Source organism: Microtus ochrogaster, chromosome 18 (assembly GCF_000317375.1).
Source record: "Microtus ochrogaster isolate Prairie Vole_2 chromosome 18, MicOch1.0, whole genome shotgun sequence".
Lineage (NCBI taxonomy): Eukaryota > Metazoa > Chordata > Mammalia > Rodentia > Cricetidae > Microtus > Microtus ochrogaster.
This window is the reverse complement of record NC_022020.1, coordinates 60,941,568-60,953,892: the sequence shown is the minus strand read 5'-3', so window position 1 is coordinate 60,953,892 and position 12,325 is coordinate 60,941,568. Positions and strand designations below refer to the sequence as shown.

Sequence of the window (12,325 nt, the reverse complement as noted above, 5' to 3'; positions counted from 1 at the left end):
TATGTTAGCCTTGGCTTGGATTGTGACTCCCCAAAGCCCAGGAAGTGGATTGACTGTCACATGTGGTTATTAATCATAGTGCCACCAGCAAAACATGGACTCCCTTCTTCTGGAATTTTACCAACAGCTATTTTTTGATTCACACAATTTAGGACTAAAAACGAGAATAAAAGTCTCTAAAGTGGCCTACTGTTTCCTCCACTAAAGAACCATTCATTATTAAGCATGTACAGTTTATCCAGTTAACATTTAGTGTGAGGCCACTGCCGTGTGCCAGACCCTACACTAAACACTCTGTGGAGGAATTGAAAGATGTAAACCGGCCGGGCGATGGTGGTGCACGCCTTTAATCCCAGCACTCGGGAGGCTGAGGCAGGCGGATCTCTGTGAGTTCAAGACCAACCTGGTCTACAGAGTGAGTTCCAGGACAGGCTCCAAAGCCACAGAGAAACCCTGTCTCGAAAAACCAAAAAAAGAAAAAAGAAAAAAAAATGAAAGATGTAAACCTTAATTATTCTTTCAGATGTTCTGAGCAACTTTTCTTCCTCTGCTCATGGCCTGCACAGTGTGTTCTCTCCTTGGAAGGCTGTTTCCATCTTTACAATATCTCGTTCCTGGTCCATGGCATCTCTTACACTCTAACATTTTGCCGTATCTTCCTGTCACCCTAAGAGAACAGCTGCTGTGATGTACACCTCGCCATAAAGGGGGTTCCTTGCCAGGAATCCTGTTAGACTGTTTGCCTCCTGTAGAAGGACTGATAAGTAATCAATACTAAGTAAATGTAAAATTACTTTCTGAAAAGAAATCATCCTAAAATATTACTCTGGAATTATGGTCCCTCATAAAGCTAATTTCCAAATGATCATAGACTGCTTAGAAGACATAATGGGATATTTTAGAAGGGTTGGTGAAAAAATAAGACCATACCTATTATTTATTACTTTGACCATTCATTCATTCATTCATTCATTCATTTCTAAGGATTAAATGCAGGCATTTGCATGTCAGGCAATTACTATAATACCAAATTAGCCCTTAGCCCCTTGTTATCGTTTTCAAGTTGTTTCAAATGTTTAAGTTTTTATGGATTTTTATCACTCACTCAGCATTGTATTTCTTTTCTGTTGCTCTGTTTATTTTAGTGGTACTGTTTTGAGACAAGGCCTTTTTCTAGATGTAGCTCAGACTGGCCTTGAACTCATGATCTGTCTTTTGGGATCACCCTATTGTCCTAGGTGCTGGAATTATAGATTGTGTACCACAGTGCCTGGATCAAGATGAAATCTATGAAAATATTTATCTACACTTTCTCCTTTGGTCTTTATCCTGGGGATGTCTCAGACCAGATCCCCAGGTACTCCTATTTATCTGCTGTGTGTGGAACCCTAGGGTTCTGGTCAGTTCTGTTTCAAAGGGCTGAGGTTCAATTAACTACAGTCATTATCAGCCTAAAGCTCTTTGGGATGTGTGTGTGTGTGTGTGTGTGTGTGTGTGTGTGTGTTTAACTTGTGTGTGTTGAGTAACAGTGAAACAACTCACAAAAGACGCCCTCCCCTGAAGAGTGGAGATTTGTGTCCCGTCACAAAAAGTGTTTGGAACCATGAGCACAAGACACTGCAAAGTGTTTCAAGAAAGTTCCCAGACTCCCTGGACAAGCCCTAGGTGGACAGACATGTACATTTAGACACTTCATGATTGTCCTAACAGAGATGGAGAGAAAATGGTTTCTTGTTTAGTGTTGAATGTCCAGAAATGCCAATCACAGGAATGTTCCTTCTTTGTGAGTATTTTTTTAGCTCAGTTTTTTTGTTTTCTGCTTTAGTATCATTCCAGAAGTGAGGCAATCCTTCCTGTCCCAGGTCTCCATCTCCTTCACCACATAGTTAAAAGAATCTAGCTTTATGGAAAATGCATGAATGCGTACATTTCCTTGATTTGGGATCTATGAACTCATATTCTCAAGGTCACAAGGCAGGCCCTTACTGAATGACCCACCCCCCAGGCCCCTAATTTGAGCATTTTACAAGTTACTTTAGAAGATACTTATATTTCTTTTTTCTTATGAAAAATGCATTTTCACTTAAATATTTGAAAAATATTCAAGAAGAAACTGGAAACCTCTGCCAACCTTGAAGGGTCTTATTTCCTTGTAGAAGTAATTTTTCCTGTTCTGTGAGATTTTGGGAAGATCCTCACCTGGGGAGGTTTAGTCATTCTGTCCACCCCTTCCTGTAAAGGTTTTTAGGGAAAGCAAACCCTTTAGGACCTTCCCCTCAACCAGAAAAGCATTTTCTCCCATTTGTTTCTCTTTCTATTCCAATTAAGGAGTTATTTATAGGGAACCTTTGGGCTGTGAACCCCCCTCCTCTCCTAATGCTCCTGCCTCTTAGGAGTTGAGCACTATTGAATAGCTGAGTGATCTCTTTAGCAAATGCATACACCTGTTGATGGTTACATCTCCTCCCCCTCACATGATTTAACTTCCTCCAAGCGCCTCTGGATATTTTAGACGAATGCTTCTAGAAGCACTTACCAGGATTCTATTTATTCTCTGGGAATGGAAACTCAGTAATTTGAGCAATATGGAGACCTAAGCCCTAAACACAGTTAGTTCTTCTAACTTTATGTTGAAGAGGCCCTTGGTTTCCTACACCTGAGTAAGCTCCTTAAAACTGTGTGTAGTGATCTAGGGGTCTAATATCCTCTTTTTCATTGAGTCGATTGGTAGTCGCTTTTAAAATCAGGTATAATTGGGCTTCTCTTCCTGTGACAGGAAGAAAAGTTACTTGTTCCTAATTGGCTGGTCTCCAGTGTATGGGAGAGGTGTTAGTGATACTTTTCCCAGAACTGTCCTTTGTTTCATGTCTTTTGCTCTGTGTGTGTGTGTGTGTGTGTGTGTGTGTATGTGTGTGTGTGCGTGTGTGTGTGTGAACCAGTGTGTACTCACCCAGCTGAATACCGAATAAACAATTCTGCCCAAGTGTCCACCAGTGAGCTTTGGAACATAGATGACTGACATAGAAGTAAAGACATCTGAATCACCAAAAAGCCCACCTAGCTCAGGTGATGAATCATGGAGGATGCATACCTGGTGCTCCCTAGACAGCTTGCAGGGAGTTCCACCAATCACAGAATCTCCTCTCTGTACCAGCTGTTCATGCTTCTACAACCATGGGGATCAGCCTTTTAAGTCTTGTATTTCAAGAGTTCCCAGAGCCTTGTAAATTCCCTTGACTCCCTGATCCTTGTAAATTGCTTTTACTACCCTAGCCTGTAAATTCCCTTTATTCCCTGAGCCTTTTTTTTTTTTTTTTTTTTTTTTTTTTTTTTTTTTGTTTTTCGAGACAGGGTTTCTCTGTGGTTTTGGAGCCTGTCCTGGAACTAGCTCTTGTAGACCAGGCTGGTCTCGAACTCACAGAGATCTGCCTGCCTCTGCCTCCCGAGTGCTGGGATTAAAGGCGTGCGCCACCACCGCCCGGCTTTCCTGAGCCTTTTAAATTTTTGTTATTCCTTGAGTCTTGTAAGTTCCCTTTACTTTCTGAGCCTGTAAGTTCCCTTTCCTTCCTGAGTCTTGTTTCCCTTTCCTTCCTGAGTCTTGTAAATTCCCTTTCCTTCCTGAGTCTTGTAAATTCCCTTTCCTTCCTGAGTCTTGTAAATTCCCTTTCCTTCCTGAGCCTGTAAATTTCCTTTTACATTCCCTTTATTTCTTGAGTCTCCTTAGCTTCTGTCCTTTGTCTAGGAGGGGATATTTCCATTAAAGGAAACATCTACACACAGTCCTTTTCTTAGTTTTGAGAAGGAGCAGGGGTTATGAACCAGGATGCTGTGACAGGGAAATGCTGACTCATCACCCTGGACTCACTGAGTCATGGGATGTGAGAGATTTCCTCAGAGGGATATCCTACGGCTCCTGAAAGTCACACGGGAGCATTTCCCTCTTGTTTATCCTGCAATGCTTTCCTTATGCTCAGTGATATGGAGAATAAATCCCCATGGCAGCTGAAGAATCTCTGCTTTTCTGTTCATCACTGCTGCATTCTCCAGTCAGCCAGTGAAGAATTGAACATGGCGCTCGAGAGATTGCTGCAGGATTTAAAAAAAAATAAAAGATTTAGCTCTTTATACTGCTCACTGCCACTATATCTCCCTATCGAGTTCTTTATTTTGTTTTTATGTCTGTTCTTTTGCTGGCTGCTTTCTTGTTCTTGTTCAGTCTGTCGTATTTTACTCTGGAACAGAACATCTTATTCCGTCAAGAACTGCCTTTGGGAATCTGCTCCTCTTGTATTTAAGAGGCAGGGCAGGAGGGAGGATCCCCTGAGTTCACCAGCCAATCTGAGCTATACTGTGAGTTCCAGTCTAGCTGAAGCTGTTTCAAGACAACAAAACCCAGCAACAATAACAAACAAAGGGAAAAGATGTACAAAGAACCTGATCCTAGCAAGCAGTGTTGAGGTGGAGTGGGGCCCTGTGGGGAGCAGAAAGGACATTTTCAGTTTGTTATCCATAAGTGTCCTTTTCCTGACTTTCTTCCTTCTGAGAATAATCCTATTTTTCCTAAAGATGAAGGGGGGAAAGTTACTACATGATTTTATGTATTTTATGTTTATGTCCACATGGAGAATGTTATTGGCAGGTGTCCCGAGGGTTAATAAGGCAATTAGAAGCTTGGAAACTGAATTTTATCTCCAGCTTTCATACTTATCATTCGGAACCTTGAACTCGCCACCTACTCTCTATCAACTGATGAATGGAAATAACTGGACCATCCATCTCCCTAAAGTGGAACTTGGGAGAAATAACGGCGATGGTTATAGTTGCCCCAGAGTACTGGTATAGAGCAAATGCTTATTATTACAGCAATTCTAAACTTTTAATCTGGGAACATTTGAGGGCTAAAGTTGACATGTATGTCGAAGACTAACTTAAGAATACATATTTGACCCTGCTCTTGCTTTTCCCCACTCAGGTGCTGTTTGAACTTGCCCGCTATCATGCCCCCTCCACGATCTTCCTGGACGAGCTGGAGTCTGTGATAAGTCAGAGAGGCATGACTCCTGGGTAACAGACGGTTTGGGTTTGGGTTTTTTTGGTCATCATTTCTCCCCTTTGTAAGTGTGTGTGATGGTCGGAAGCCCATCGATGTTTACCAGCAGAATGAGCCTATTAATAAGCCCACAAATTTTCTGCAGACACATGGAAAGGTCTTTAAATTAGATCCTGTTAACTGAGTAGCTGATTTAAATAGTTTTTATAACCGGAGGAAACACCATCCCCCCTTTCCCACAGAGTGGCTTTCAGGCCTGAAGATCATCCAGCCGCAGGATCCCAGGCTGCCACGATGGCCTGGCTGCCTCAAAATAACCTCCTCTGGAGCCAGAGGGCTGCCTGTGGGGACCGGGGCTGGAGGGCTGCCTGTGGGGACCGGGGCTGGAGGGCTGCCTGTGGGGACCGGGGCTGGCCCATGCAGCCACAGGATCAGCCGTTTCTGCCTTACATTCTCTGGAGGCAGAGGAACCAGTGATTCTTGGACATCTGTCACATGCATTATTTCTAAAGATTAAGTGTCCGAAAATGTCCCCAGAAGGAAGGAGCGCCTCTCGGTTACAAATGCTTTCTGGTTATGCTTTCAAAAGGGCAAATAGGGCTGTTTGTTTGCCTGCTTGATTTTGTGCGTGTGTGTGACATATGTTGTGTGTGTGTGTGTGCGCACATGTTTGTGCTGGTGCTTGTAATGTGTGTGTGTAGGTCAGAAGTCTCTTTCTGCATTGTTTTTGTTTGTTTGTGTTTTTGACAGAGAATGTGTCCCTGTGTCTGGCCTTTCACGCGGATGCTGGGAATCAAAGCTTAGGTCCTCAGGGCTGACATTTACCAACTTACCTATCACCTCAGTCCCCATTGTTAAGTTTTAAAAATTTATTTTAAAATATTTTATTAATTGAGAATTTTATACAGTTTATTTTGCACACATTTGTTCTCAGTTACTCCCTTTAATTTCCCCAGATCCTCACTACCTTTTTTTTTTCTTTTTTCCTGAGACAGGGTTTCTCTGTGTAGCCCTAGATGTCCTGGAACTTGCTTTGTAGACCAGATTGGCCTCAAACTCAGAGATCCACCTGCCTCTGCCTCCCGAGTGCTGGGATTAAAGGTGTGTGCCACCAGTGCCTGGCTCTTGTCTTTATTTTTGAAAATTATTTATTTAAAAATTCATTGACTCTGACTTGTGCTGACTATATACATCTGGGTGTAGGGCCATCCGTTGGAGCATGGTCCACTTACCAGGAGCCACGCCCTTAAAGAAAACTGACTTTCCCTCCCCTAGAAGCCATGGATGGTCCATAGCTCCTCAGTTAGGAGTGCGGGCTCCATGCTAGAACACTGACGGGCTGGCCCTTGTGCAGGTCTGGTGAAGCACTCAGAGCTACTGAGGTCTTTAGTGTAGCGGTCCTGTCATGCCCAGGAGATGCTGTCGATTCTGGTTATCCCTGACCCCTTCCTACCCCAGCTTCTGAAATGGTCCCTGAGCTTCAGGAGAGGAAGGCTGTGACAGATCTGTCCCATTAGTGGCCGAGCACGCCACAGCCACCTACTCTCTTCACTTTGACCAGTCTGAGTTTCTGCATTAACCACTGTCTATCGCCCAAAGAAACTTCTCTGAAAGAATATGAGAGCTCCACTAACCTATGGGCAGAGAGTTAGGAATTTAGAGTACAATTTTATACTATGTCCAGTTAGCGAAATCATAGTAGTTGGTTGACCCCTGGGGTCTATAAACTCCCCAACCTTGGGTTATTGGCTGATTCTCCTGTGAATCAGAAAGCAGTTGGTTAGCTCCATAACATTCGTGTGACTATTGCCATATCCATTATTACTGCAGTTTACAGGGGTCGTAGCTGGATAATACTGTTGACTCCCAAGCCAGGCATAGTGGTGCACGCCTTCAATCCCAGTACTCAGGAGGCGGAGGCAGGTGGATCTCTGTGAGTTAGAGGCCAGCCTGGTCAATATAATGAACTCCACATCAGCCAGAGATACAAAGACCCTGTCTCGGGAAAAACAATAACAACAAAAGACTGTTGACTCTCCTCCCCTAGCATCCTGCATAGCACCCTCTGGTGAGTTACCCAGTAGGGAGGAAGCTTCCTGGTCCATACTAACATGATTTCTCAATATCCTATGACCAATGTGTGTACTGTCTTCAGCAACAGGGTCTTGCAATCAAGTTCTGATGGGTGCTCAAGAGCAGTATCAGTAGCCCTTGTTTTGGGTTCTCTAGGACACCCCTGACCAATGATAGAGGAGAGGAAAGTCTGGGGCTTTTTATTTGACAACCTACAGATGGGTTCTGAGATGAGATTAATTCCCTGTGAGGGGCAACTCCAATTAAACTCTTGTATGAATTTGTGTGTGTGTGTCTGTTTGTACACATATATATGTACACACATACATGTGTATACACACATATGTTGTGTATATTTTGATCACATTCTGACAATAAAGTTTTATTTGAGTCAGAGAGTAGAGCTAGCCATTAACTGACCATATTAACCATTGAGGACTGATAGGAGTCAGGAAGTAGTAAGGCAGGGCTTAGGATCCTTAGGATGGAGGAACAGAAGAGATAGGAGATCTCAGGTGGCTTCTCCTCGACTTCTTTGTCTATTCAGGCTCTTACTCTTACTGATATCAGATATCTTACTGATATCTGACTTCGAATTTTTATTGATAAAGAATAATTAATTAAATGCATCACACATATATATGAAGCATAAAATAGTAAGTTTCCATATAGTTTTCCCAAACATCCTTAGAGTTCCCATGTATCGTAGACTGGCGTTGAACTTGCTGTATAGTTTAGGATGATCCTGAACTTTGATTCTCCTGCATCCGCCCCCCAAGTGTGGGAGCACATGTGTAGGTACCCGTGCTGGGGATTGAACCCACGGCTTTGTGGTTGCTAGGAAAGCACTCTATCAACCTGATTGGTTTGTTATGATCAGAGATACTTTTTGAAATTTTTATTAAATTTGGCACCTCAATCTGGAAATATAAAAAACAGATGTCTGGAAAATTTTTGTGTAGCTCTATTTACTAGTGACCTTTAATAGTCTGTTATCGAGACAAAGCCCAGGCTAATAAAAAAAGGCAAAGAATTTGCTTGTTGGAAATATAAAAGTAGAATTAGAAAATAATTTGTGAAATTTTACCCAGTGGAAACCACTTTCCCAGCAGGAAGACAGAAGAACGAGGCTGTAGGCAGGATGGGTGGACTTTGCGTCTGACTGACATGGGACATGGACCTGACCTTACTGTGCCTTGTCAGACCCCACTGCAGCCCTCTGCCTTGCTCCATCAGCCTGACAGGAGCAGCCAGCTGCACCTGAGCCACAGGCCCCTGCGTGCTCTCATTGGTCTCTCCCTGCAAAGACAGGCCTCTCTAGCCTGCCTCAGGGGTGGCCTAGATTTGGCTAATTTGGTTCTTCCTACCATCCCTGGTGGCAAGTGCTTCACCCAGGTTCTCCTTGAGTTTCAGGGTCCCTATATGGGACTTGAAGATCCCAGTTTAAAACACAAGGACAACGAAGCTGAGCATGATAGCACACACCTTAATCCAGCGCTCTAGGAGCAGAGGCAGAGGCAGGCAAATCTTTGTGGATTGGAGGTCAGCCTGGTAGTGGGTTCCAGGCTAGCCAAGGCTATATAGTGAGACCCTATCCGAAAAAACAAAAACAGACCAAAAAATTAGGGCAACTGTTTTGATGTCTTCTTGGGCCATATCATGCTAGTTGTGCATAAGTATGGACAATTACATTAAGATCAGCACATGCGCACATATCATGCGTAATTGTGGGCAAAGACTGTGAACATGTCATTGTAGAGTGGGAGTCTTTTCTCTCAGAAAACGTCTGGGCCTCGAGAGGTACAGATTCTAAGTCACACGCAGAAGGAGCACCCCAATGTGAAAATCCAGCACTTGAACAGACCTGTTCTGAATCTTTGTTAGTGCTGGCAGACAACTAAAGTGGGAAATTCTACCCAGGAAAGTTTGTTTAATGTGTGAAAGTATAAAATACCATATAAATTACCTTCAGGCTGTGTGAGAAGGTACAGATGAAATATAAATTAATTTCATGCTTAAAGTTGGGTTTTCCCCCCAGTATGACTCGTTATGTATGTGCAAACAAACATTCCAAAATTGAGAAAAATCGGAGTCATCTGGGATAAAGAATACTCAGTCTGTACTCAGGATGGGTTGCTTCCACACATGTGCACGAGAGGTGGAGTGTTGTGCACACTAAGGAAGACATTTAGTCATTGTTCTTTTAATTAAATCAGTGTGAATGAACAGAATCTGTCGAGCGTGTTCTGGGTGTGAACCTAATGCGGGTTGGTTGGATGTCAGTGCCTTACTCCTTCGGGTGGAAGGGACCCGGGCAGTGGCCATGGAGGCAGAGAGGGCAAATCTACACAGAGACCAGATGCTAATCTCTGTCATTATTATACATTTCATTAGGAGAGGATGAAGCCAACTCAGTGCAGGGATTTTAGAAACACAAATGCACACATACACAGGAATAAGAAGCATGGACATTATGTGAAGCCTGCTCTATAAATGGGTTATTCTACTATGCCATTTCAATTCAAGTCATTAAACTTGATTTTTATAAGCCCAAGCTGGCTGAAGCTATGGAACCTGGGCTAGCTGCAAACTCATGGCAGTTTTCCTGCCTCAGCCTCACCAGTTTCAGGCCACACCACACCTGGCAATTATGGCATTTTAAAGGGTTAAATAACGAAGCAGGTAGACACGTTTAATTTCACCATCCTTCTATCATTTTCTTTTAGTTCTATGTCAACCTTCACTCTTCTTCTAAATATCATCACTGTATGCATTATTTACCTTTTTATAACTTTTTAACTTGAAAATAAAGCACCTGAAATGCCCATTTATTTGCTATCAGAATGGAGCCTGTTTTTCGGCCACAGGGCAATGCTGTGAGTGCCACTCACATCAGGAGGGCAAAGGCTCTGCCAGTGAGGGCCTCCTATCTCCTTGTCTCTGCAGGGGAGAACATGAAGGGAGTCTCCGAATGAAGACAGAGCTCCTGGTGCAGATGGACGGGTTGGCCCGCTCGGAGGATCTCGTGTTTGTCTTAGCAGCGTCTAACCTGCCGTGGTAAGGCATCAAGAGAACACGTCACATACGTTGCACGCATTTTCATATTTTCATGATCTACTGAATACTGATAAAAATTTCAGTGAGAGCTGTAGGAGGAGGCATTGAAGTCACACACAAACTGAATCCCTAGTGGATGTGGGTGACAAGGAGTCAATCTCCGTGGCTATAAAGACCAGTGTGAAAGTGGGCAGCGCCAGTCCCAGGGTCTGGGCCCTGAGCTGTACAGGAGTAGAGGCGAGCTCATCAAGAGGCATGCATGCATTCATCTCCCTCTGCTCCCGGCCATGGCTCCTGCCTCCTGACTGCCCTGCAGTGATAGACAGTAGCCTGGAGTTGTGAGCTAGACAAGCCCTTTCTCCTTGAAGTAGCCTTTGTCAGGTTTTTATATCATTATTAAAGTAGCAGAAATTAGGATATAGGAGGGACTATAGGTTTTTTTGAATCAGGCAGAGGTTTTGCATAGCCCTATAAATGCTTAATATCGTTAGTTCTCAAAGAACATTTCAGAAATAATGGTTTGATTTTTATTGGTATTAAAATTAAAGTTTTTTAAGTTAGGAGGAAAATTCTATCTCTAATGCCATATAGTAAATAGAAAACTAAATAATCTCTAATTGAAAATATAATCTACTCTCAGAGTTTCCTATTCAAACTGTATCCCAGAGTGGTTTAAGAACAATTCTAGAAGAATTGGGAAATAAGAGATGTTGATTAGGGGAAAACAATATCTACTCAGAGAATATATTTTAAAAATGTTATAATGCTCTTACAGTTCTCAGAACATTTTCATATTATTATTTTTTATGTCCTGGACAGGGAAGGAGATACATAAGAAAATAATATTCTTGGAGGGTGACCAAGGTCATGAAAGGCAAATCAGCCTGTGGCCAACAGCAGTGAACAGGGCTCTCTCACCCCACCCCACACAGCAGTGAGCAGAGGGGGGGCTCTCTCACCTCACCCCATACAGCAGTGAGCAGAGTGGGGGCTCTCTCACCCCACCCCACACAGCAGCAAGCAGAGTGGGGGCTCTCACCCCACCCCATACAGCAGTGAGCAGAGGGGGGGCTCTCACCCCACCCCACACAGCAGCGAGCAGAGGGGGGGCTCTCACCCCACCCCATACAGCAGCGAGCAGCGGGGGCTCTCTCACCTCACCCATTTCCTTTTTCATATTTAGGGACAAACAGAAAGCTCCTTCAATCATGCTAATCCTCTGGGTCCCAAACAAGAAGGGACAGAGACTAATTTTAGGCAATCTGTGTGTAAGCTGTTCCTTTAGATACGTTTGCAGTCTGAACCTGGCCCACCTCCCTGCACATCTGTAATGCGTGTTCTCTTGTGCTCAGATGACTAGCATTTAACATCTGAAGATCTGTTTATGCACAACGCTAAAGTGGAGTCCAATAGAGAATTGAGATTTCAGTATTTGAATCTTTGGAACTCATTGATTGGTGCGAAGCTTCCACATGGGGTTGCAATAGCTAAAGTCACGATGGGGTCACCCAGGTTAAAATTCCTTTCAGCCAAACTGGGACAGTTGTTACTTAACCTTCTAAGAAATCAAGAGAGATAACAGGACAGATTCCTAAACAGGCCAGTTTCACATAAATGCTTCAAGGCTCTGGATTGTACCCTCTGCCTTGCCACAGCCAGACACAGCAACCCAGTAACTGGGCGTTGGCCAGGCAATTATTATTATTTTTTCTGTTATTTTGTGTCCTTGTCCCCTACTTTCCAAGGATTGCTACTTTCAAATGGATCCAAACTGCTTTTGCTTTTGTGCCTTTGTTCTGTGGCCTGGTGGCTCTGGGTGTTTTCTATGGAGGGTGTGAGGCTGTATGGCTCCTAATACAAGTGTGCCAGGTCTGTACCTCGAGAGACTTACACACACATTCTCCAGAAATATGGAGAGCTCTCCCCTTCAGGTGAATTCAGTAGCTCCTGCAGTGTTCTGTGCGATTGGTTGGCTGGGGTCAGCTGTTGTCTTCGTGCTTCTCCCTGCTCTAAGTACTCTAGACTAAAAATGGGGCTGATTCAGTTCAATTTTCTTCAAATGTTACCTCAGTATCGCATCCCGAGGTGAGCACTGTCTTGTTTTCTCGCTTTTGGCGATGCCGCGATTGATCTGTGGGTTCAGGC

The 12,325-nt window shown here is 43.6% G+C and overlaps 1 protein-coding gene across 1 annotated transcript in view; it reads left to right on the top strand.

Annotated features, from left to right (window-relative positions):
- Positions 1–12,325, top strand: part of Katnal2 (katanin catalytic subunit A1 like 2) — a 52,769-nt gene that overhangs the window by 30,315 nt on the left and 10,129 nt on the right. The window contains exons 10-11 of the mRNA XM_026783376.1: positions 4,934–5,064; positions 10,070–10,180. Coding sequence (XP_026639177.1) covers positions 4,934–5,064; positions 10,070–10,180 — 242 coding nt within the window. The remainder of the gene's footprint in view (positions 1–4,933; positions 5,065–10,069; positions 10,181–12,325) is intronic.